General features: G+C 44.3%; 3 protein-coding genes across 5 annotated transcripts; 2 read left to right on the top strand and 1 right to left on the bottom strand.

The window, feature by feature from the left end:
- Positions 1 to 175: 175 nt before the first annotated feature.
- On the top strand, positions 176 to 8,240 carry mcm5 (minichromosome maintenance complex component 5). The gene is made up of 16 exons (XM_035398027.1): positions 176 to 687; positions 1,019 to 1,145; positions 1,300 to 1,428; positions 1,695 to 1,867; positions 2,198 to 2,353; positions 2,661 to 2,833; positions 3,480 to 3,651; positions 3,824 to 3,935; positions 4,322 to 4,465; positions 4,841 to 4,906; positions 5,378 to 5,554; positions 5,916 to 6,028; positions 6,371 to 6,499; positions 7,021 to 7,163; positions 7,342 to 7,469; positions 7,687 to 8,240. The coding sequence occupies exons 1-16, from the start codon at positions 518 to 520 to the stop codon at positions 7,786 to 7,788; spliced, it is 2,214 nt and encodes a 737-aa protein (XP_035253918.1). The 5' UTR covers positions 176 to 517; the 3' UTR covers positions 7,789 to 8,240.
- A 152-nt stretch (positions 8,241 to 8,392) lies between these two features.
- Positions 8,393 to 15,168, bottom strand: hmox1a (heme oxygenase 1a). The gene is made up of 12 exons (XM_035398031.1): positions 14,972 to 15,168; positions 14,526 to 14,577; positions 13,867 to 13,978; positions 13,010 to 13,225; positions 12,585 to 12,857; positions 12,388 to 12,475; positions 11,850 to 11,901; positions 11,524 to 11,635; positions 10,653 to 10,868; positions 9,821 to 10,093; positions 9,311 to 9,386; positions 8,393 to 8,928 (listed from the first exon to the last, which is right to left on the bottom strand). Exons 2-12 carry the CDS (start codon positions 14,573 to 14,575, stop codon positions 8,807 to 8,809), a joined length of 1,590 nt encoding a protein of 529 aa, XP_035253922.1. The 5' UTR covers positions 14,576 to 14,577; positions 14,972 to 15,168; the 3' UTR covers positions 8,393 to 8,806.
- A 1,714-nt stretch (positions 15,169 to 16,882) lies between these two features.
- On the top strand, positions 16,883 to 25,376 carry foxred2 (FAD-dependent oxidoreductase domain containing 2). Of its 3 annotated transcripts, none has more exons than XM_035398029.1 (10): positions 16,883 to 16,989; positions 18,631 to 18,854; positions 19,220 to 19,531; positions 19,966 to 20,217; positions 21,121 to 21,447; positions 21,973 to 22,139; positions 22,236 to 22,401; positions 23,147 to 23,373; positions 23,805 to 23,975; positions 24,325 to 25,376. In XM_035398029.1, the coding sequence occupies exons 2-10, from the start codon at positions 18,640 to 18,642 to the stop codon at positions 24,525 to 24,527; spliced, it is 2,040 nt and encodes a 679-aa protein (XP_035253920.1). In that variant the 5' UTR covers positions 16,883 to 16,989; positions 18,631 to 18,639; the 3' UTR covers positions 24,528 to 25,376. The 3 variants fall into 3 exon arrangements, with proteins under 3 accessions (XP_035253920.1, XP_035253921.1, XP_035253919.1); XM_035398030.1 differs by lacking the exon at positions 16,883 to 16,989 and adding an exon at positions 17,077 to 17,099; XM_035398028.1 differs by lacking the exon at positions 16,883 to 16,989 and adding an exon at positions 17,906 to 18,100.
- The last annotated feature ends 294 nt before the right edge of the window (positions 25,377 to 25,670 follow it).

Genomic DNA, 25,670 nt, shown 5'->3' with positions numbered 1-25,670 from the left:
TATTATCCCGAAACAACCCTTTCCCGCCACCAAAGCTATAAAGCTCCACCTTCCAGAAATAGAAGGCGTTTCTATCAACAATTTCCAGCGAATGGCCGTCAGGAACTCACTTTAACCGTTATCTTTATACCAATGACTTCGTTTGTCAGTGTGCAGGGGATGTACGTAAAAGCGTGACGTAAAGTTTTGCCGCGAAAGTTGCAGAAGGCAGCAGCACCGGGAGAGGAAGGATAGTAAATGCGTAGGGCAGTATTTCAAACATCTATCCAACAAAGACGGGTCTATTTTTCAGCATATACTTTTGTATTGTTATTAGCATCTTTGACTTGCAGACAGCGGATTTTCTACAGCAAAAAGTCTTACTTTCCAACTGTAGTTAACATACAGTTGTAGTTCAGCTAACCAACACAACTTCGTTGGTTGCTATTGTTTGCCTTGCTAACAATATCAACAGGACTTTGCACAATATAAAAAATAGTTTATCCGTAATTAACTGAAATAAATCAGTTGGTGCAGTATGTCCGGTTTCGACGACGCTGGAGTGTATTACAGTGACAGCTTCGGCGGCATAGATGGACCGGCGGATGACGGAGCTGTTAAGCGGAGTCAGCTCAAGAAGAGATTCCGGGAGTTTCTTAGGCAGTTCAGAGTTGGCACTGATCGAACGGGGTTCACCTATAAATACCGGTAAGCAGAAGTTCCCAATAATTAAATTGCCTCTGTGTCCAACGATTCAACCCTGTCAAAAACTTTCCTATTTAGATACGTGTTACATGAAATTGGCAAATATTCGCTAACTAGCGACCATGTGGTTTTAAGTGCATTAGCGCAATAGGCTACTGGTATCTTGGAAACTGACCTTTACTACTCTTATCACGCGACGGCTAATTTCAGAGGTTTTTACATTTTTTCCCCGAAGAAATGTTGCTAGATGGCTGGTTTTGGCTACCGCGTGAGGTGGCTGTGTATTTTGTTGGCTAAATTGGTGTGACTGACAGTCGGTACGGTTGGGTTTCAGTGATGATCTGAAGAGGCACTACACTCTGGGCGAGTACTGGATAGAGGTGGAGATGGAGGACCTGGCCAGCTTTGACGAGGACCTCTCCGACTGCCTCTATAAACTACCTTCCGAGAACCTGCCTATGGTGAGGTCTTTTTGTGGTATTTATGAATGATTGCACGTATTGGTGACCCTGATGTGCTCACAATGAATTCACGTGAATTCGCTAATACACTTGGTGTGTAGGCCTATACACCCCCGCCTTGTTTTATTTATTGCACTTTCATTCTTTTCGGCAGCTGGAGGAGGCGGCACAGGAGGTGGCGGATGAGGTGACTCGACCCCGCCCAGTCGGGGAGGAGGTGGTGCAGGACATCCAGGTGATGCTGAAGAGCGATGCCCACCCAGCCTCCATCCGAAACCTCAAGGTGAGACGGGGGTGAAGGTGGGGGCTTATCAGTGTTTAGGGAAGGTGTATATTTGCTGGCAAATATTAGCTGTGCATACTTGCAAGTTAATACTTTTAATACTACTGAGTGGTTCATCAGTGATGCATTTGCATGGGACCTCTGTTCATTATGGGATGTGTGAAGTCTCACTTTCCCTTTAACTAATGTGAAGGATCATGAAGGCACATGCTTTAGGTATCCCACGCACACTCACTCCTCCCTGACTACTCTCTCCGCCCCTTCAGTCTGAGCAGGTGTCCCGTTTGGTGAAAATCCCGGGGATCATCATCTCGTCCACGGCGGTGCGGGCGAAGGCCACGCGCGTGTGCCTGCAGTGCCGCGGCTGCCGCTCTGTCATCAGCAACATCCCCCTGCCCCCCGGCCTGCAGGGCTATGCCCTCCCCCGCAAGTGCAACACGTGAGTCCCCCCCCCCCCTCCGCCACCCTCCCTGCTGCTGCACTCTGTAATGGACACAGGAAGTGCTTGTGTGTTTCAGGTTTAAATAAAGGTTGTAGAATTGTGAAATTACAGATTACTCTCCTTAAACGAAGTGCAATCACTCTGGGGAAATGTCGGTTGTAGCAAATTGGGTGCACAGTCTTTAATGGTTAAAGGTAAACCTTACACTCTAGGTTGCCATGGTTATGGCTTTTCACCACTACAAAATGGGTGATGTCATAATAGGCTCCTGCTCACTAAAAAAAAATGATAGATTTGTAAGTGTCCTCTCCATTCCCCATCCTGCAGTGAGCAGGCCGGGCGGGTGAAGTGTCCTGTGGACCCGTACTTCATCATTCCGGACCGCTGCGTGTGCGTTGACTTCCAGACACAACGCCTGCAGGAGTCCCCTGACGCTGTACCCCACGGAGAAATGCCCCGACACCTGCAGCTCTATTGCGACAGGTAACACGCACACGCGCACACGCACGTTCCTCTTAACACATACCTAAGCCATGCCATTCACCTGCACGTGTGTAAACACAGTTACCCAGTGGCTGCTTGGTGGCTAATTCTGTTCAGCTGCTGTTACAGGCCCCATTGTCTGGTATCGAATCCAGACCCTGCCAGTGTTCCCTACAGCCTGTCAGGGCGGTGAACACTTGACTCTAGCCTTGCCCAAGGATGGGAGCTTTTCGCATACAAAAGTGAAATTGTATTCATTGCAGCGTTTGGGCTCTTGCTTGCACTCACCTGTGCCTGTCTTTCTCAGGTACCTGTGTGATCGTGTGGTCCCGGGGAACCGGGTGACTGTCATGGGGATCTATTCCATTAAGAAAGGGGCCCAGACGAAGGCCAAGGGTGGCCGGGAGAAAGGGGCGGGCGTGGGCATACGCTCCTCCTACCTGCGCGTGGTGGGCATCCAGGTGAACACCGAGGGAGCAGGTATGACAGGAGAGCAGGTCACGCCCAAAGGCTGGCTGTGATTGGTCTAATTTACAGTTACAACACTGTGTTATTAGTACTCCTTTGCCTTTCTAATATGGAGTAGTAAAAAGGAATTGTCGTAAGTATTTGTGCTTTTGGTTTTGTTCATTTATTTGTGTGGTGACAGCTTTGCACAAAATATCTGCAGTGTTTCTCTGTTCTGATGCTTGTAGTTACCCTTGTTTGGTGCATGTGGTGGTATTTTTTGCAATGGCCTGGGTGAAAAGAATCTGCTAAATGAGTAAATTAAAAGTGACCATTAAGGAAACGGGATCTGATGTTGACTCTGCTAAGATGTTCTTGTAGGAGTCTGTCAGTGAGGTACACAGTTTGGTCTAGAGCCTCTAGTCTATTACTTGACTTTGCTTTCAGTTGTTCAGCAGACACCCCAGTCCAGAGTGAGGCATTAGTGTTAAATTTGACTGTCATTAAACAAACCTACAGTGTGCTGTTAAGTGCCGTAGTAGGTGGGGGGGGAATATAAGGACACAGTGCTATGAGAAGCGTAATGAATTTGAGAACGTAGCGTTAGATGTGTGAATGGTGGTGTATATGGAATGTGGTTGTGCGGTGCTCGTGGTAACGAGTTCCTCTTCCCTCTCAGGACGCGGTGCCACGGGGTCCGTGACCCCTCAGGAGGAAGAGGAACTCAGGGCGCTAGCTGCCTCCCCCTCCGTCTACCTGTCCCTGGCCCGCTCCCTCGCTCCCTCCATCTACGGCAGTGAAGACCTGAAGAAGGCCATCGCCTGCCTGCTCTTCGGTGGCTCCAGGAAGAGGCGCGTCCCTTTACTCTGTTAGCGGAACATTACGGTGTCCAGCAGATGCCAAAATTGGCTATTGTAAATTGCTTGTGACCCGCATGTTAACGGGTCAAATCTGTATTTAACAATTGAAAGTAAATTAATTGATTACATCAGTCTGTGTGATTGTAATACTCCCGTTGTGCAGGTTGCCAGACGGTCTGACGCGTAGGGGGGATATTAATCTCCTGATGTTGGGGGATCCCGGCACGGCCAAGTCCCAGCTGCTGAAGTTTGTGGAGCGGTGTTCTCCAATCGGGGTGAGGGGAGCCTTGCTAGTGAAATTTACAGTTGCTATTAAATTTATTTGATGAAGAACATCTCCACTAAAGGTTAAAAAACAAACTTAAGCGCCATATTGGTAACATGTTAACTGGCACTTATCATTGCTTATCAGCATACCAGTCATTTCTAACTACTGATGATGTTGCAAAGGGCCTGGCATTCTCCTTACTCTTGATCAACCATTTTGGTTGCCTTTTATTTGAGATGCATTTCTGTTCACATAGTTGAGGGGAAAAAATGGCTGGCTCCCACTGCAGTGCTCTTATTGCTAAGTGGGATTGTGGGTCCCCCCAGGCAGGTTGTTTGCGTGTGAGGTACTGACCGTTTGCTCCCTCTCTCTCTCCCTCCCTCGCTCGCTCAGGTGTATACCTCGGGTAAGGGCAGCAGCGCGGCCGGTCTCACGGCCTCCGTCCTTCGGGACCCCCACACCCGCGGGTTCGTCATGGAGGGGGGCGCCATGGTGCTGGCTGACGGGGGCGTGGTCTGCATTGACGAGTTTGACAAGGTGAGTGGGCTGGCGGTTAAAGTGTTTCACATTAATCCATTTTTTCCTGAATTGTGTGTTTGTTAATTAAATTTATTATTTGACCCGGTTCTAGTCAGTGTATTTTGTCTCCATTTTGACTTTCTAATCTTACAGAAGTTACATGTTTTATTACACAAAATATATAGCTGTGTTTGCAAAAAATGGATTCTGTCTGCAAGCACTGTCCCTAGTTGAGCTTTACATTTACGGCTACATAAACCTGTTTCTGGATACTTTTCCCGCAAGTCAGTTGGGGTTTGGTGGCTGGATTGATAAACTGATCCTGGATCAGCAGAACCTAAAGCCTGTGTGCTGCAGTGGGAGGGACTGTGCCCATCTGTCTGTGCTTTTCAGATGAGGGAGGATGACCGAGTGGCCATCCACGAAGCCATGGAGCAGCAGACCATCTCTATCGCCAAGGTACGGTCCTTCCTGGATGTGTGGTCAAATGTGCGGTCACCTTCTGGTTTGCCGTGTGGTCCCCATAGCATAAGCCCCATGCCGGCTCCCAGTGTTGTGTGTTCACAAGCTTTGTTTTAAGTTCATGTATGTCAGACACATGAATTTAGTGTGTGTGTGTGTGTGTGAGAGTGTGTTTTTGTTTTAAGTATGTTAGCTGCTGCGCAATTTGCAGTCATGTTCTCACACATTTCCACCATTACTCAAGTTCCATATGTGTTTTATGTTTTCATCAGTGCGATCAGCATGTTTAAAGCTTTTCAATCCCAATGATTTTCAGTTGTAAATGCTGCATGTAGCAGGTGAAAGGTTTAAGAAAAAAAAACTGTTCACTGGTGCTGGTAGAAGTGGTTCATTTGGCTGCATTTCGCATGGACCGAGTGCACGCTATTAATCGTCATAACCCCGCCCCTCTGACTCCACCCCTTACAGGCCGGCATCACCACCACTCTGAACTCGCGTTGCTCTGTGCTAGCTGCTGCTAACTCTGTGTTCGGTCGCTGGGATGACACCAAGGGCGAGGACAACATTGACTTCATGCCCACCATCCTGTCCCGATTCGACATGATTTTCATCATCAAGGATCAGCATGACCAGGAGAGGGACATGGTGAGACAAGTGCCCGGGTTCCTGTCTGTCTGTTTGTCTTGTCAGGTATTCTTGATTAGCTGCAATATCCTTGCCATAAGACAAGGTACCAAATTCCAGTCTTGGAGGGCTGCAATGCTTGCCGTTTTCTGTAGTTTCATTTCAGTCGGCTGCTAAGCTTTTAGCAAGGTGTGAAATGATGTGTGTAGCCTGTAGGCAATCAACAACTTCCATGAATCATTAAAGTGCTGTAAAGCAGTAATGCAACTCCCCCCCCCCCCCCCCCCCCCCATAGTTTTATTTATGTATTTATTTATTTATTGAAGTGTGTACTCATTGTGACCCCACCTCTCCTCATTGACCCCTCCCCACTCATCACCAGACCCTGGCGCGCCACGTAATGAACGTCCACCTCAGTGCTCAGACTCAGACGGAGGGCATGGAGGGAGAGATCTCACTGGCCACGCTGAAGAAGTACATCGCCTATGCCAGAATGTGAGTCGCCTTCCAGTTTGACTGGGACTAGAACAGGAGGGGGAATCCTGGGAACTGTAGTTCCTGGGGTCATGGTCACCATGATGGAAAATCAATTCAGGTTCTGGTTGCATGACTGGTATCTACACAGACAGTGCATGTGCCTGTCTGTACCCTCCCACATTAACAGGGGAGTTTGTGGCATTGAGCGCTGGTAAAACACCAAATAGGGCATTCCAAATCAGAAGGAGGCAATTAGGGAGGAATTTTTAATTCATTTTTATTAAGCTACTGCTCACAGTCAGTATTCCCCTCCTAGATGATATAAAATGGCCGTAAGCCTTAAAATGCTTTCCCTGACAGAAAATGCGGTCCTCGGCTGTCGGCCGCGGCAGCAGAGAAGCTGAAGAACAGATACGTGGTGATGAGGAGCGGAGCGAGGGAGCACGAGAGAGAGAGCGACCGGAGGCCCTCCATCCCCATCACGGTCAGGTAGGTCCTACCCGCTCACTCACGACTGCCTGACACACCTGCAACCGACCATCACCAGATGTACTCACCTTTCCACAACAGTGCACACCTGACCATACTCAACCACATGACCACCCATCTAAAACTGAACACTCCTTCATTCTTTACCTCGATGACCATGCCTGGCAGGACCTTACTGAACCGTTATTGTCCATGGTTGTAAGCGTCCTTGCCTCATTATCACTGCCATTATACAGGTACTGGCTTTTAATTGTGCTGCCTCTTGCAAAAAATTGTTGGTTGAGTCTCTCTTGGTAAAATAAAAGTTAAATAAAACCAAACCTGGTACCTTTCCAGTCTGCAAACATTGATATGCAGCTACTGCATACATTCATACACATTGCACTTCCAGTCTCTTGCTGCGTACTATGATGGCCGATCCTCCCCCAGGAGATTGAAGGTGACGTGTTGACATGGATGAATCAGAATGTGCTGAAACGCGCGCTCTCCCTCTCTCTCTCCCTCCCCCTCTCCCTCCTCAGGCAGTTGGAGGCTGTGATCCGGATTGCTGAGTCTCTGGCTAAGATGAAGCTGCAGGCGGTGGCTGGCGAGGAGGAGGTGGACGAGGCTCTTCGTCTTTTCCAGGTGTCCACCCTGGACGCCGCGCTGTCTGGCAGCCTCTCTGGTATGTCTGTGCGTCCGTCCTGTCTGTCACACCGGAGCGTGCCACTTCCCCCGTATTTATTTTCTATAATGTGTATGTGTGTGGGTGTCTGTGCCCAGTATTGTTTGTGTTTTGACTTGTTATGGGTATGTAAACCTGTGTGTACACGCGTGTTAACGGTGTACGCCTGTGTGTTCAGGTGTGGAAGGCTTCACCACACAGGAAGACCAGGAGATGATCTCTCGCATTGAGAAGCAGCTCAAGAGACGCTTCGCCATCGGTTCCCAGGTCTCCGAGCACAGCATCATCCAGGACTTCACCAAACAGGTGAGCCTCAGCCGTGCACCCCTGAGCACTGCCCGAGCGCCTGAACACTGCCCTGAGTGCCTGAACGCTGCCGGTAACTCGGCCACGCCTGTTCTCAGATCAGCCTTTGGCTCTGTGCTCTTCTCTCTTCGAAATGCTGTTTCTCATTGGATGGGTGTAGTCTCAGTGAGATGGCTGTTCTCAGATCGGTTTTCCTCGCTTCTCTCTCTCTGTACAGAAATACCCAGAGCAGGCCATCTACAAGGTGCTGCACCTGATGATGAGGAGGGGTGAACTGCAGCACCGCATGCAGAGGAAGGTCCTCTACAGGGTTAAATAGATAGAGACACACACGCGCACGCTGTGGCATTGTAAATAGTTTGGCTCAATCTGTATGTCATTCTTTATTCTGCTCTTCTGACAAGCTGAACAGCCACGCCCACCTCCAAGCCATTAATCCTGACCAACCATGTGTATCAATATATCAATACATCAATATACAATAATGATGATTGTGATGACGGGCTTTGGGGTGTCACATCTGTAAAGGAGCTGTGGTCTTGTTTTACGTTTCCTTTATTCTTTGATCTGCAGTGTGTGAGTTGGAGATGGAGAAAGTTTTGTGTCTCTGGCACCCCCTCCCTACATGTTTATTGTATGTGCAGGTTGGGGTGGGAAGGGTTAATACATTTGTTTCCCTGTATTGATTGTTAATGTAGTTTGGCACTTCACCTTTTTTGCAATGGGAAAAACTCTATGTTGGTAAAATAAATGATGGCATTTAGCAATGTTTACAGTGCTTGTATTGCTTTTGTGTGTGTGAAGTTTGAGATGTTTGTGTAGCATTTCCTGGTCAGATTTGTCTACACTTGATTGGTCTGTATGTGAATTTGTGTGTGGATGGTAATCTGTACTGTGACAGCACATAATCTGCAGACGCCATGTACAGAATTCATTTGCCTTGTTTTATTTGGATGTGTAAAATTTTTGTACATATACAAGAAAGTGATTACATGGTAACTAGCAGTTGAAATTTGACAGTATTTGAAATCTCGATTTTGCTTACTTCATTCAAGTATTGCAACATTATAAACATTATTACAATAGACCCAGTGCAGAGCACTTGATTACAGTAACTTCAAATCCTATTAAACTGAAATAGTAGTATTAGAACAGTAAATTACTGCGGTAGTCTTCACATACTTTGGAAATAAATTTGAGCTACAGTATGCACAATTATAATGTTAATGAATCTCAGTCAGTCAAAGCCTGTGCGTTGCCACTTGTCATAATAGTACAGTTAATACTGTCCACGGTACAGTGAGTGAAGGTTCAGAATGGTTCTGATAGTTGTATTGTCATCGCAAGTATATTCCCACAGCGACTGCCAAGACGATGCAGACTCCTAGGACAAATCGTGTTACAGATAAGGAGGAAACCAATGAAGTGGGTAGTTGAAAAGCCATAGTTGATGGGTCTCCTGGAAAAAGAAAGGGGAAATAATTTTTTTATGGTTTGTTGCCATGACATTGTGTTTCAAGCAGCCCTACACAACTGTTGCTGATCAAAGTTTAAAACCGTCTTAAGTTACTGTGTTAAAGGACCTTTGAAGAATGGATTTCTAATACCCAGATTTTTAATACCCTCTCCAATATTTCCTTTATCTGCCTCGTTATCTTTTCCAAAATGGGGGTTTCCAACCACATTACTCCTGTGGTGCTATAGCCAGTTACAAGCTTGATAATGTTTTTGTGCTACAGTGTCAGAAATCTTGGCATGTTCATGAATCATTCATAAATTTGTGCACAAATTTTGGGTTGATTATGCTATTTGTCACATTACAGTGCGGGTCGTGGCCTTACCGTTGCCCGTCGTGCGCCTGTGTCTGACGTCAGTCTCTTCTGTGACTGTAAGCATTTTCTGCAGGTCATCAAAAACCTACCCCACAAAAAGATTAATTCAGACTCAACTACACAACTGAACACAAGATCACTGATGCTAGTGTGCTTAAGAATATCTACATCAACTCATGGGCCTAGAAATTCCAGTACACAGCATAGCAGCTTTCTTCCTCTCTTTTACCCTCTTTAAATGGTATTCTGTGATGCAAAATTAAAGCTGGCAGGGTGTTGGTGGCCGTGCAGAAAAACAGACTAATTGATCTTTGCCGTGTGGATGCCTTGGCATATTCCCTGAGCCCATGATAAGATCCTGATTCACAAATGATCAAATCAGCAGAATCAGTAGCATTAATCAAAAAAGAGGCCTATAATTGTGTGGTATTATCCCATACAAATACCATAGAGTTCAGTGAATACACAAATTACACCATCAGAGATGAGGCTGTCCTCCCTCCCGTCTGTCTCTCTCACCTGGATGTTAAACTCGAATGCTCGGACAGCCTCCTCCAGCACTCCCTCTCTCTCCTCCTCTGTCAGCTCCACACTGTTCATCCTGCTCCTGTACAGCTGCTTGAAGCGGTTGGGACTGCTCACTCCAGGGAACGAGAAGAAGGACAGACCCTCGCCGCTGCTCAGCCCCAAGGACTTCTGGGTAATGCGTCCCAAGACCTGCCCACCTGACAGGTCACCCAGGTAACGGGTGTAGGCATGAGCCACCAGCAAGATGGGGTTTTCTTTGCCAATCTATGAACAAGAAACACAGGAGTGTGAAATTTAACAAAGCCCAGATACAAAAATAATAAGTTCAAAACCGTGAGAGCTGTTTAACAAATGAAATGGCTGTTTCCACAACAAGAAGATATGAGTTGGTTGAGCATGCTGATTTGGTGTTTCATCTCTGGGAAACCACAGAGATTCAGCAGTTGTCACAGAGATTCAGCAGCTGTTACAACTTGCTAATGTGTCAATCCATTATCTATACCCACTTATCCTGGGCAGTAATGCATCCAGGACAGGCCGCCAATCTATCGCAGGGCACACACACCATTCACTCACACACTCATACCTATGGCCAATTTACAGTTTCCAATTAGCTTACCTGTCGGGGCTGTGGGAGGAAACCCACGGGGCACAGGGAGATCATACAAACTCCACACAGAAAGGCCCAGGCTGGATTCGAACCCTTGCTGTGAGGCAATAGTGCTACCCACTGCACCACTATGCCGCCCTTTGCTAATGTATAGTGAACAAAAAAAACTATAGTATAAGGTGTTCTGGCAACTTGTTCTGTAAGGCTCAGTACCTGTCTCAGTCTCTCTGTGTATCTGTGTGTAGCAGCAGGGACTGCTATCCGCTCCTGCCAGTTCTTTCCAAGCAGGAACTCGAGGTCCTTCTCCAGTGCCTCTTGTCGTGCCAGTTCCTGGGGGAAGTAAATTGGTGCAACACCTGGGTGGGAGGAGTTTCTGTCCAGCTCCTCCTCCAGAGCTCTGTAGATCTCATAGAGTGAACACAACAGGAACTAGAAAGAGAAAAAGAAAGTAATGAACATCACATAGTCAAAATCACCATACACCTAATAGAAAAATATTATCTCTGATTGTTTAATGGTAAATGGACTGCAATTATACACATTTATATGGACCGTTTAACCCTGTTAATCTCGGTTAATCTCATGGAGAGACGGAGAGAATGGAGACAATGAATGCAATCTGAATGACTGCACTGGTCACACCCCGACAACCAGACTTTGATATCAATGAGTACCTAATTAAAACTCTGAATAGAAATAAATATGAATTCAAAATAAAATGAGCTATACTGGAGATTAAATGTGTTTGGTACAATACGTTGATATACTGAACCACTTTTTTCAAATGAAAATGTTATTTTAGGAGAGGGGTGCCCAACCCTGTTCCTGGAGATCTACTGTCCTGTAGGTTGTCATTTTAACCCTAATTTCACACACCTGATAATACTAATTAGCAGTTCAAGGAGATCTCATCTGTTGAATGAGGTGTGCTTTGTTAGAGCTGGAGTGAAAAGCTACTGGATGGTAGATCTCTAGGAAAAGGGTTGTGCAGCCCTGTTCTAGGACATGGGTGTGATTCAGTCACGTATTCTCAAGAATAGCTTTGTGCATGTTGTGCAGTTATTGATAGAGGGTTATGGATTACCTTGTACTGTGGGAGAGTTATATGTCCCCTTTGGTAGCTCAGCATAAGTTCTGTGTTCTCAGCTCTGACGTGACTGTCCTTAGTCACAGCTTTAATCTGTTCTGATAGGTCACTGGAGGGAGAGAATAAGGTGTGTTAATAACATATAGTCATATTGACTGAAGTAAAATAACTAACAGCAAATATTTGCACTGTGAGTAGGTGTAAAAGGAGGACAGGAAGTGAGGTAGTAATGGTTGTATGCCAGGGTAGGTTAACAGTTCCAACAGAGGCCGTACTGGGCGCACACAGTATTTTGTCTAGTGAGAGTAGAGAACATGCATCACCTGCTACTTATCTGTACTTTTTCCGTCAGTCTGTTCTTGACAGTCTCAACACCTGTGACCAGACAATAGTGCAACACCAGGTTAATTGATCATAGTAACATACAACAATAAAACAGTGATTGAGAGCTCAAGAGCTGGGTGACGTGGGAAAACCTGCATCTGATCTGTGCATCTGTACATGCTGCAAAATTCTGATAATTGCACAGGGTGTTCGCGCACTTATTCCTTTAACACAACTGTAAATTGGCTTTCATGTAACATTAAGTACATTTAGCAGCATTTCAACAGGACCAGTGGCACCGTGTGATAAATGAGACTACGTGATTATCCAGTTAACCGATATGGAATGTGAAGCTCCTAGGTTTATGTCCTGTTTAAATGTTCATTCACTTTAATGTGTCATTGTGCACTTAACTGAGGTCTGCACAGTTCTATGTAACTTTGCTGTCCTCTCCTGTGTGACATGCTTTCACAAGAAGTCCACTAGTCTACTTTGAGCCCTGCCACTGTATTTGAGCAGTGGATCAGTGTGTCTTACCATCTTTACTGGAGTGTTGCGCCTGTCGGTGTTGCCAGTTGGCGTCGGCCTCTGTGACTGTCAGCATTTTCTGCAGGTCATCAAAAACCTGCACAACACAAGCGAGAAACCGTGGATTACTACCACTGCACTCAATAATACAACCAAACAACTCTCCCCTTTTGTGTCCCTCCCTCTCTCCCGTCTGTCTCTCTCACCTGGATGTTAAACTCGAATGCTCGGACAGCCTCCTCCAGCACTCCCTCTCTCTCTTCCTCCGTCAGCTCCACACTGTTCATCCTGCTCCTGTACAGCTGCTTGAAGCGGTTGGGACTGGTCACTCCAGGGAACGAGAAGAAGGACAGACCCTCCCCGCTGCTCAGCCCCAAAGACTTCTGGGTAATACGCCCCAGGACCTGCCCACCTGACAGGTCACCCAGGTAACGGGTGTAGGCATGGGCCACCAACAACGTGGGGTTTTCTTTCCCAATCTGTAAGGGAGAAACACAGGAGGGTGACTATAACAACACATACAGACATGTAAATAATTTACATGCATATAATTTATATGTATAGCGATGTATATAATTAAAATAAATCCTATCCAGGATTGCCCATGCTGTTACAGTAACTCTCTTAGTACCTGTCTCAGTCTCTGTACATATTTGTGTGTAGCTACAGGGACTGTGATCTTCTCCTTCCAGCCTTGTCCAAGGAGGAACTCAAGGTCGTTCTCTAGTGCCTCCTTTCGGGCAAGTTCCTGGGGGAAGTAAATTGGCGCTACGCCTGGGTTGGCAGAATTTCTGTCCAGTTCCTCCTCCAGGGCTCTATAGATCTCATACAGTGAGCACAGCAGGAGCTTTAGAGAGAGGGGCAGAGAAAAAGAGAGGTTAATGAACATCACTCAATACACATGTCCATGAACACAGAGAGGAACATGAACTCTAATGACTGATAATGATTCCCTCTCACAAAGAGGCACTTCATGCCCTGAGTGGAGGACTGACTCACAGCCAACCTTTTTTTTTCAGCGGTAACTTTAGAAGTAAATGTGTTTTTTCATATTTAACTATGGTACAAGCTCACATTTACATTGTATTTGCATGGTAAGTTATGAACTGAACCGGTTATCCATGAGAAAGCAGTTGCAGGACATTGGTGCAGTTTAGTCATGTATTCCTGCATGCTGTACAGTTATTGGTGTGGATTTTTTAAGAACAGTTCAATTTATTCCTCTGTACTTTTGTATGTAGAAAATACATACAGTAACATCTTCATTTTATCATAGGCTGTTTAATATAATAAAGGAACTAGTCGGTCTGTTCCCCAAGTACAGATCAACAAAAACCAACAACTGTAGGAGACTGTCAACACTTTAACTGGATTAGAGGATAGACAAGGTTATCACACATTGGCCTACTACAAGGTGAGACATTTCAGCAGGGTTACCTGCACTTGGCTCCCATGTTTTCCTACAATTGATAGTGCGCTATGGATTACCTTGTACTGTGGGAGAGTTATATGTCCTCTCTGGTAGCTCAGCATGAGTTCTGTGTTCTCGGCTCTGACGTGACTGTCCTTAGTCACAGCTTTAATCTGCTCTGACAGGTCACTGGAGAGGGAGACAGAGATGTGTGAGCACAGCACAGTCACAGCAGCTGACTGAAGCACACGCGCACTGTGAGTTTAATGCAGTGTGTCACAAAAACATTATGTTAGCAATGTGTAGGGATATTATACATTGTACAGAGACCAACAAAGAAATAACAGTATTTATGTGTACATTCATTTATTTTTACATTTTTCTTGCATTTATTTATTTATTTTTAATTTTGGCATTAGATATATCCTTAGATATTTATTCAGACATACCAAATGCAGTCAGAGAAAACAGTCAGTACCTTTAATACTGGCTGTGCAATCATGTTTTCTGTTGTTACTTCTGCTTTGACAAAACTGTGAGTATGTCAAATATGTACCATCAAAACTCAAAATGAAACCAAACATTTAATGGAGAGGGGGAGAGTCTTAAAGTTAACTTGGTAATGAGATCAGACCAAAAAAGGCTTGTATAGACTTGGCAGGTAGGTGCACTCTAATGTAAGGCTCTGTATGGTGAATGAGTGTCGGAGGTCATATCTGGGAGAGATAGACATTACCTGTCTGTGCCCTTCACTTTCTCTGTTACCTTCTTCATGTCTGCTTCCATCTCTACAAGAGAAGGAGAATGGGTCATGCAAGCAATAAAGACTGCAGTGTGATGCATTTGACACCCAATAGACAGCTATTACAGAAAGAATTGTCATACTTTTAAATTGACAGTGTACAATTTGACAGTCTACATATTTGACTATAAAAGCATGTGACTAAAATATTTGCTGCTTTGCCTGCCCCACTTTTTTTCTTTTCACTGTGTAAGTCCTGAAACTTTTATTTGAAAAAGTTTTATTTTTTATTTTATTTCTGAAACTAATTTTATTTGGCGCTGTACAGGTGGCCATTTCCCACACTGAGTTGGCTATCCAGTGCACTATATCCTTTTCATGAAAATAATCTTACAATTAAGCCAACATAGCATTATTCATAATGTGTGTGCATTACTCACCTGTGGTGTATGTTGCTTGTGGCCTCTGAAGTCTTCCTGTCCCCTGCTTCTCTCTTGATGTTTTTTTCTGCAGTGATTTGCTCAGCTTAAACTTAGCGTTTTGTCTCCACTCCTCTGTGAATACGTTTTTTAACTGCCGTCCTTTGTCGTTCAGTCCTCAGACATCTCCTTTTTATACCTCTCTCCTCTCCCCTCCCTTTCTGGCCCGTCACTGTGCTATTCAGCTGAGAGAAAACGGGAAGTGAGAATGTTGACTTCCACTTGATAAAAAAAGTGGGGGGGTTCCAAAACATGACTGCGCTGATTTTTTTTTCTAATGGAGGAGGGACTGGGAGGTACAACTGTTACTCAGCAAAATTAGGAGAACTTTGAATCCTTGGAAAAGTCATACATGCAAGAATGTGAGTGGCAGTGATTTTCTGTTTGTTTTAACAACTAACCTCTGTGGTGGGGTGTGCTGAACCATGGCCTGCAAAACAGGAGGCTTTATTACTTATCATTAAGAAATAGTCACTCCAGCCTTCTTTCCTGAATATTTCAATTAAGCAAATAGGTGTGCCATTTTAAGAAATCCCAACTGTAATACAGTTATCGGCATAATGAAATGGTGCCTTCAGGTGTTTAGGAAACATGTATTAGGAATGCATTATGAATGGTTTATTGATATGAAGAAAAAAATATCTTACAATTAAGCTAATACTATAACTATGTGTATAACAACTACAGTCAAATGCACGTTTTATACAAACCTTTGTTTTGAACACAGCATATTGGTTAATGAGAAATATGCCTTGGCCAATATTTACCTTATGGTTTAGACTCTTACATGCCCTTACATTCTCCCGTTTAACAATAGGCAAGTAAGCTGTTTCGGACACGGCTGTTTCCATGACTCAGCACTAGAGGCGAGGCAGGCGACTGAGAGAAAGCAGGAACCATGACTCCGCATAAACAGTGCACAAACAGACAGAACTTTCAACTGGGAAAAAAGTTCAAAACTGGACTCAGCGGAAACGAGACTTCTCGTGACTAAGTTAAACAATAGGCAAGAGGGGATGTGCGTAGTGAGGTATCGTGAATACAGTCACGGCTACAAGGGAGCAGGTGCTCTGTTGATTTCTCCTTGTCGAAATGTCCTGGTAGCGCCAGATAATTATAGTCATAATTATCTATCTTTTCTACCTACTACCGCAAGTAGATTTTTAGTTCTACTTATTAGATGATAAAGTAGGTAACCCTTACCTTATGCTTCTTAACTAATTACATTATTTTCTTTAGGCTAATTCATTCTACACCAATCGCAAATATATCTGGTTGGGTTTCCATGAGACTAGTAGCCAAAGATATTCCTTTTCCAACTCTCTTGCATGACCACAGCACTATAACAACTTTTTCTTTTAACGTCAGAAAAAGCTACCGACATAAAACTTTAGTTAGTAGACAGTCTAAATTACCTTATCAGAAAATGCTACCAACTTGAAACTACCATTGATATTTTATAGCAAATATTATTAATAGTGACACCGCAAAAACAATAGGAAGCATATTTTGTTGGGCTAATTCGCCCAATCAGAAAATCCTACCATTGTTTTTATTTTTTATAGGAAATATCACAAATTGCCTCCAGAAAGTGGCAAAAACAGCAAGATTATGCGGCCCCATTGCTTGAAACAAGTTCGTGGAGAGTAGTATGGTGGTACTATTGTCTTAAAAATAAATAAATAACAGGAACATTCCACGAATAAAATGAGATTCACACATATTTTCTGTAACTTATAAATTAAACTAAATTGCTTTCCAAAACAATTATAAACACGTGCAACGCTTTTTATATTAGTTTTTTTTTTTTTTGGCTGGACCGCAACAGCTGGGCCAGTCTTACAAACGCGAATGTCTGTGACTGAGTGGTGAAGTTACACTATTGGTCGGCCGGTCCAGCCATATACTAGGTTTTGGCCTGGTCTTGTTAGTAATACACAGGTGAACTCAAGCTCAACGTTAAAGACTCTCATCTCAAGGTAGGCCAGATAGTCATAGAAATTGCTTACGTTTTATTTAGGCTGTAGAGGCTGCAAGATAACTATGAAGACTCTAAAGACCCACGGGTTCACAGCTCTTGTCCTCGAGGGTTGGTTTGTGTGCTGGTTTTTGTTCCGACTAATTACCTTAGTTTTAGTTTTTGACTGCTCTTGAGCACAGTAAAAAAATTATTTAGGAAACACTTGCAACATATTCCACAGTTTGGGAAAAGTCCAGATCTCTTTGTTTTTAATCTAGATCTGGGGGTTACTAGCAACCCTTGGTCCTAAGGGACAAACAAGTTCCAATAGACCCCATTTAACAGAGAGATTGGTAAGATGTCTAAGGGACATCATTAGAAGCACCAAATCAGTGAGGTCTTGTAAAGTAATGAGAAGGGGGAAAGAGTCCAAAACTACTGGCTGAGATGGGCAGCTGATTAGGGGTGTAAAAGTAGGGAATATTTTATCCCTTATATTTCTGACTTTGTCCACAAAATATGAGAAATACAATCAATAATACAATCAGAAATGGAAAAAACGGGTACTGCAGGGGACGCAATACGAGTAATGAGGTCAAACAATACTTTCGGATTGCATTTACTGAGAAAATAAGCGGCCCGATCCTTAATATCCTTAACATGGCATTAAAATTTAACATCTGATCCTTTTAAATGCTGGTGATGAACTTCCACGAACGGGATTTCCACGAACGCTTAATCTTTCTGCATGCACGCTTAAATGAACGGATATCATCAAGCCACTAAAAATAATAGCATCTTAAGTTATTTTCTGTGTCCCATTGTAGCATATGATCGGTGAATGTTTTATTTAGTTGTCTGAGTAGTTTGGTTTTTTAAATTATTTCAATGGTCAGAACTCTTTTGCCCTCCGCATGCGCAGTAGAGGCCTTTTCAGTTACTTCCTGTGCTTCACCGCCTGGCTCCTCCTACCCACTACTGTTACTATACGCTCCGAGCGAGTGTAATTTAGGCATTGACTGGTTATGAAACATGAATTAATCTATATAAAGCCAGTTACGTTTGAAAGAACAACGCTAAACCAGTCTGTTTGATGTGTTAGCGGGACGAAGGATACCCTGCGCTGTCAGGTAAGCTGTTCCATCTTAAATAGGATATTACTAGCCCTGTGGTCGCTTTTTTCCAGATTAATTGCCATAGGTAGGCTATGGTCTGAACGTTGTTCCTAGATTCCAGCTGCAAGGGTGGGAACTGTAGGACCTCAAGGGCGAGGATAAAAACATAGCTAGGCCAACAATGTTATGGTTATGCTTCTCTATAGATGTCGATGATCTTTTGCCTTTATGTTGTCGTGCATGGAAATAAATGTAACAAAAAAGTCCCTCCCATGTATCGAATTTGTAGATTGCGAGGTTACATTACTTGGGGATACCGGAGTTTTAATTGTTGGAGATTGTCTTGTTTGGCTCGGTAATTCTGTGGTAAGGTTTTTCCCTGTGCGTGCTTCTCAGTCACAACACTGTACAGCCAGTAGCCTAAATGTTACTGATGACGTTATGCATAGCATCTCACTTGATGCTGTGTATATGCACTGTGTGGGGATGTCAGTCTACTGTCCAACTTGAGTTCCGCTGTATTCATCGCAGACTTTATTTTTCAGTTGGTGTCCATGCCTTCGTCGCCCCTCCCTATCCTTTCCCTCCTGGTTGCCTGGATCCACTGTCTCCCCGGCAATAACCACAGTACCAACAGCACCCATCACCATGACTACTGTGTGTTGGGGGCAGGACCAGCAGGGTTACAGATGGGATACTTCCTGTCCAAGAGCCAGCGGGATTACATTATCCTGGAGAGGAATTCAGGACCAGGGAGCTTTTTCAACATGTGAGTGTGGAGATGGAAAAACACTCCCACTTCATAGAGGTTTCAAACTGGCACTCCAGGTCTTGCATACTTACTGGTTAGCATAGCATATGCTCAGTGCATTAACCAGCTTCTATTAAAAACCTGGAATAGCTGGCTCAACGTTAACTGATAGTTTAGTCTTATTCCATTACTGGAGTATCTTTTTGCTATTATTATAGTGTTTCTTTCAGCTCTTTTAAAAGGTGGTGACCAAGCCACCTGTCCCATATTTGTCATCAGACTTTTTCTCTTGCATCTCCCTGGTCTGTGCCAATTCAAGGTTTATGTGAGTGAATTTGTGTGTCTTGCTGCATAAAACAATGTTCTTGCCATTCCTTTACCAGTTACCCTCGACACAGAAAGCTTATCAGCATCAACAAGATCTATACGGGAAGGCGGAACCGGGAGTTCAACCTACGACACGATTGGAACTCCTTGCTGAGCGACAGGCCGGACCTGCTGCTCCAGCGAATCAGCACACAGATGTACCCTGAGGCAGACGCCCTCCCACGCTATCTCTCCCTGTACTCCAGGGAGCTGGGGCTGAAGGTGCGGTATGGAGTGGACATTGGGAGGGTAAGCGCCTCAAACCTGAGGACCCCTGGGGGGAGGAGCTATACACTGATTGACCAGCAGAGAACGGAGTACAGCTGCAGGTGTGTAACTCACTTCCTTTGTTCTCCTCAAGTCAATACCGGTCTGCCCTTTAACCTTCAATATCTTAAACTCTTTCCCCCAGTGATTTAGTCTCCAGTTATTCTACTCTGTTTCTGTCATTATCACTTCAAGAAATACTGTTTTAGTCTTATCTTTCCATGTCCTGACTTTCTTAAATCCAGTTTTTACAGTTAGCAGGAAATAAATTGGTAAATGTTGCCTAAGTGTACAGCAGCACATCTGAATATTAATACTAATAATCTGTAACTTCTATAAATAACTGACAAAAATGAAGACTACCACCTACTCTTGATTCTTGTGAAATTTGGATACATTTGATTTGTTACTATTGACCCATGTGGTGTGTGTGCCTTCACTGAGTGAGCCACGTAGTGTAAACCTTGTGCTTCTTTTTTGTGTTTCTCATTCTCAGAGTCCTTTTGGTTTCCACCGGTCTCTGGGTACCCCAGCAGGTCCAGTTTGTCGGGTCTGAGCTGGTGGAAGGTTACGAGTCGGTGCCTGTGGATCCAGAGCAGTACCGGAACCAGGCGGTTCTGATTCTGGGCAAGGGGAACTCTGCTTTTGAAACGGCTCAGAACATCCTGGGCCATGCCAGCTCGGTGCACCTCTACAGCCCGAACCCGGTCCGGCTGGCCTGGCAGACACACTACGTGGGAGACCTCAGGCATGGGAACAAATTTAAATTCAGATTCAAATATGCTTTATTGACATCCATGACTACACAGTGGCATTGTGATGCCAAAACCATTTGCATCATAAAATATAGATCAACATTAACAATGCTGTTTAATTTTCACATTAAATTTTCCATTCAAATTTTGCTCCACTGTCAAGACAAACTCAAGGTGTTATATTTCCAAAACATGTATGTTAAAAGAAACAACACATCTAATAATGCGAAGGAAGCACTGGAGCTCTATGTGGTATGTGGCAGTGTGTTCTAGCTAAAGCACTATGTGTCCCATGATATGGGGTATAATTCTAAATGTGTGAGTGTCCAGCACCGCAGGCGACACATGATTGCCTACAGTTTGTCCGGACAGTTGTTCCCTGCTTCGTTGTGTAGGAGCAGCTACTCTGGCCAATCGGGAGGCCATGGTCTGCCTGTGCCAATGTGCAGGATGTGCAGTCCTCTGGTGCAAATGGCTGTGCTGCTCAGCTGGTGGACCGCAGTGTGAAAATGAGTGGCAGTTTGCTGCACATGTCTTAGGAGAACCTGCTTGATAATCTCCACCCTCTCAAACAGACGGGTTGTTGCACAGATGGGACAGGCTTACAGCAGCTATTAGGCATTCCATATTAAGGAATAAGGAAAAAAGTGAGCATTTTTTTGTATTTGCATTAAATTCTTAATTTTAAAGTGTTCATTAAGATTAAAGATAGGGGTTGCTGGGTGGCTCACCCTGTTAAGGGAGTGTTCTAGTTCATGGATAGGCCCGGCGGTAGCAAATCTAATGCCGCTTGTGGCTCACAGTTGCTTTTGGTTCTTTATAATTCAACTGTTTAGAAAATCTAGAATTTGTTCGTACAGGGTCTTTAAAAAATAGTGTGACCTTTTCTGTTTCAGGGCAGTAAACAATGAGTTATTGGACACTTACCAGCTGAAGTCTTTGGACGGCCTTGCGGACGGAGGTCTTGAAGAAATCGCCATCGTCAAAGATGGAGGTGCAGACAGGAAGCGCAAAGGCAGGGCAGGAAAGGGGCGGGACACAGGCAAGGGGGGGCGTGGCCAGCTGTACTTCACCTTGGCTGAGCTCCTGGATAGGCCCATGGGCAACAAGACTTCAGATCCAGTCTCCATATCCAGTTACCATGATAACTTTCCTTTCCGGCTGCCATATGACCGCGTCATCCGCTGCCTCGGGTTCCGATTCAACTTCTCCATCTTCGACAGGTAAGAGCTGGACGTATCTGATATATTGTTTTATAATTCACAATATACTGTGTTATATAAATGTTTTCTGGGAATTAAATGATTATGATCACAGGGTTTTTCATTGTCATGAAATGGGTCTTTGGTTGATCCCCATCATTGGGTTAGTGCTTGTGGCCACTTGTCCTCCCACTTCATTCACATTGAACTATTTTGCTTTGCTATTTTGGCGCTTGCAAATTTTGCTTTGGTGAATGCCAAAGATTTCTCTATGCCGGAAAAACCTTTGATCATTAAAACTTGTATAATTATAACTGGATGTTTTATCTTAATGAATCTGCCCTCATGTTCTAAATTGGAATCCTCCCCCCCGAACATCACCACCACAGTAATCTTTATTGGTCTGAGTTCTTCACACGTACAACCAAATACTTTCCTGGGGTTTAATTTCACATTACTTCTCAGCGGAACGTATTGTCCACCCGCTTTTGTAATTATGGTTCTGCTCGTTGGTTTATACTGTACTGCATTCTGACTGATCTGCAGCTCTGCCAGACCATCGCCCAGTGCTGAAGCCAGGGGACGGTTGCCGAGGGTGACAGCATGGTACGAAGGGAAGGGCACCCCAGGCCTGTTTGTGCTGGGGACCGCAGCACATTCCCGGGACTACCGCTCATCTGCTGGGGGTTTCATTCATGGATTCCGCTACACAGGTGATGACTCTTGACATTCGACTCTAGAATTGACTTTTCCAGAAGTCAGATTCACTGGCAGATTCACTTCCCCTTTCTGGTTTTTGATTTCCCCAGTACGTGCTGTGCATCGAGTGCTGGAGCAGCGCTACCATGGTAATGCTTGGCCATTGACATCGCTCCCGAACAATCAGCTCATTTCCTGGCTGCTGAGGAGGGTCAATGAAGCCTCTGGACCATACCAAATGTTCCGAGTGCTGGGGGATATTGTGTTACTGCGAGGGTAAAAAGGCACTGCGCCTTGTTCTCAGCATTTCCACATTCTAAGTGGCCATCTTCAGTATAGATTGTCTTGCCTTCATAATATGTTTGGTCTTTCTCACTTTGATTGGGTGACTTCCTCCCATTTAAAGGATCGTACTGGTATTTTGGATGTTAAAGCCCATTTACTACACATTCTTTACGTAGCTGCCAAACGTATAGAATTTTAGAATTTGTTTTTCCTAACAATTAGTTCACCTTCCAGGCAGCAACATACTGCTACCATGTACTGGTGTCAAATAGCCACTGTACTGCAGCCTGTTGTGGGTGTTGGATAGAAGTGCCAAATTGAAACCATTATATTGAGGTGGGAGTCCTCAATCTTATTTTAGGTGGACTTAAGTTTAAAATAGCTCAAAATAGACAGTACAGCTGAACATCCACTTATATTCAAAATACTCACCTTGGGAATCTTCTGAAAAGCTTCTGTTTACTGTGCATTCATAATATGCTGGGTGGGGTTTTCAGAACATTTCATTCAGAAGAATCACATGTATACTCCAAACTTAACAATGCAAACAGACAAGGCTACATATCGTTATTTCATACGAGTACTTGAAAACTCAGTGTATGTGATTTCAAACTATTACTACTTGCCAAAAAATCATATGCCAACATGAATTCAATAAATAGCATTGCTATTGCTAGACATATATATAGATTTTATTTTATTTAAAATTCTTCTCTCCCATGCCTCCCTCCCACAGCTCTCACTGTGAGTACCTGGAGGAGTTCCCCCTCCAAGCTCTGCCCAAGCTCCCAACCCTGTCAGGCCACCAGGTCACCAAGTCGGGCCTGCTGGTTTTGGTCATGGAGTATGGGCTGAACAACACCGACACACTGGGCGCCGGGCGTTCCCAGACAGAGTGGACCCAGGGCTGGAGGTCCAGATTCCTCCACCCGGTCCTGTACTTCTACAGTAAGCTGCCCACAGGTGAGCCATGGTTACATGTATTTATATAGAGTGAATGACGATATACGGCATTATTTTAATCTAATCTTGATTTAACCAGGAGATCTCTTGAGACTGAGAACCTCCTTTTCAAGAGAGACCTGGTGAAGCCTGCAGCCTGTATTTGAGCTTGTAATTTGGCTAGCCACAATGCAAAAAGACACAGTCACAATAGAACATGTAAGCATACTTTGTTAAGCTGCAGTAACAAAGTTGAAATATAGCATAAGCTGTGGTAAACAGTTTGGCCTGGATTCAATCAACAGTCTTTAATTTTGCCTTTTGAATGATTATTGATTCTAGGTCATTGTCCCATGTAAGCACTGTACTAAGGAGAAGTGTGAGTAGCATTAATAATACATGGTTATGCTGTTTTCATTCCTGAAATATTTTTTTAATAACCCTCTTCTCAGAGCGTGATATGAGACAGCGGCCTGCTGGGTGGCCCCTACCCCGCCCCAAAGCCGTACACCACATAATCGAGGACTTCTTGACCAAGTGGGACGCACCCATATCCCACATCCAACCGCTACGTCGCTTTCTAGAGCACTGCCTCCAGACGGACCTCAGAGCCTTCTATGCAGGTACTGCTGATACCTCACTGCAGGTGGATACATTTAATTTCCACTTTAGGGATTATGCGTTCATTCATGCCTGATGATCACAAATCACTGTGGTTTGGAGTGGTACTATATACAACCGGAGGATATGTACTTCATACCCCTTACAAAGGATAGCAATACATTCATTGTTTTTGTCACTGCAGGTGTATTCATATTATCATTGGTTTGTTTTAAGGAAATAATGTCTGCACTCAAACAGTTTTCTGAAGATTCTATACCTGATACTACATATGATGGAACTCCTCTGAATACTTAATCCGTTGTGTTCTCCCCCCCCCCCCCCCCCCCCCCCACACACACACACACACAGAATCCTGTTTCCGTTTCTCCCTAACAAATCGAAGGCCACCCACCTTCTGTTACCAAGCATACCTGAAGAAACAAGGGCTCATAGGCAACAGTCAGCTGTGGCAGCATGCACGGGACGCGGGGCTCATGGCCACCAATCATAACTCTTGGACTGCTCCAGAGAACACGCCCCTCCCTGATCACGAGTCGCCCCCGAGCTTTTAATGGCTTCAGGAAGTAACGTGGACCTCTGATTACAAAACTCATGACTCCTAGTTGAAAGACTGTCACAGCGAAAATTCAGTGGGGATTAACTGACGTGTATGTTGTCTTCATGCCTTGGCCCATTTTCTGCCTGCATCGCACTTTACACAACAGAAATATCAGTGGACCTGTGCAAAAGTTTAGCCCAGTAAGAAAACGGGCATATCTCATCCCACATTTTTGAGGCGGTAGATTCACTGAACTGTAGTAACTTTAGTTCTGTGAGTAGGTGTGAGGAAGGTAGTTCTACAATTGACTTGCCGTTATTGACCTTCTCTTTCTCTTGGCCCATATGGGGTATCTAACTCTAATTCTGGAGGGACATGGCGTCCGGATTTTTGCAGTTTTCAATAAATAAGCTGGCACTTTAGGCCTTGGAAACAAGGTATGAACCATTTAAACTATCAGTGACTTAAATGAATTATTGGTGCTGAAATGCACTAGAAACCAGCAGACATTGTGACCCTCCAGGACTGGAATCTGACACTTCTGCCTTATGTTCACTCACTGGTTACTAATGGTACTAAGAGGTAAGATATTGCGCTCGGAAAAGTATGTCTAATTTTCTTCCCTGTTCATTCTGAAACCAACCAGCCAATCTTCACCCTGTCTTGCGTGTCTCTTTTTTTTGGGGGGGGGGGGGGGGTGGTTTGGTTAACAAAGAAAAGTGAAAATGTTTGTGTATATATGTAGTATATGTATATGCAACATAAATTATGCAGTGTTTTTTTTATATATATTTTTTGTGGTACAATTGTCATTTTGTATTTGACTATTTATGCAATAAACAAATGATTTTAATAGCTAGTTGTGGATGGCTTCAGACTGCAGTTTCATTTTTTTAAAATGTAAAAAATAGAATAAAATTGCTGGACAACCAGAATGCGTGCTCTGGGTGGTATTTCACAAAGCAGGATTACGGAGTTAGCTGGGCAGCTGCGTCGAGTAAAACCCAGAGCAGCTTTTTTACTTTTTATGTTCCAGATTTGGGAGGGTTCTGGGTTTTACTCTGTGTAGTTGTTCAGCTAACTCTGTAATCCTGCTTTGTAAAACAGGGCCCAGTTCTTAACCCTGGCCCCGAGTCAAGGTCATGCTGGTTTTTCT

Source organism: Anguilla anguilla, chromosome 17 (genome assembly GCF_013347855.1).
Source record: "Anguilla anguilla isolate fAngAng1 chromosome 17, fAngAng1.pri, whole genome shotgun sequence".
Classification (NCBI taxonomy): domain Eukaryota; kingdom Metazoa; phylum Chordata; class Actinopteri; order Anguilliformes; family Anguillidae; genus Anguilla; species Anguilla anguilla.
Note: the sequence above shows the minus strand (reverse complement) of the source record. Positions and strands in the feature narration are given on the sequence as shown.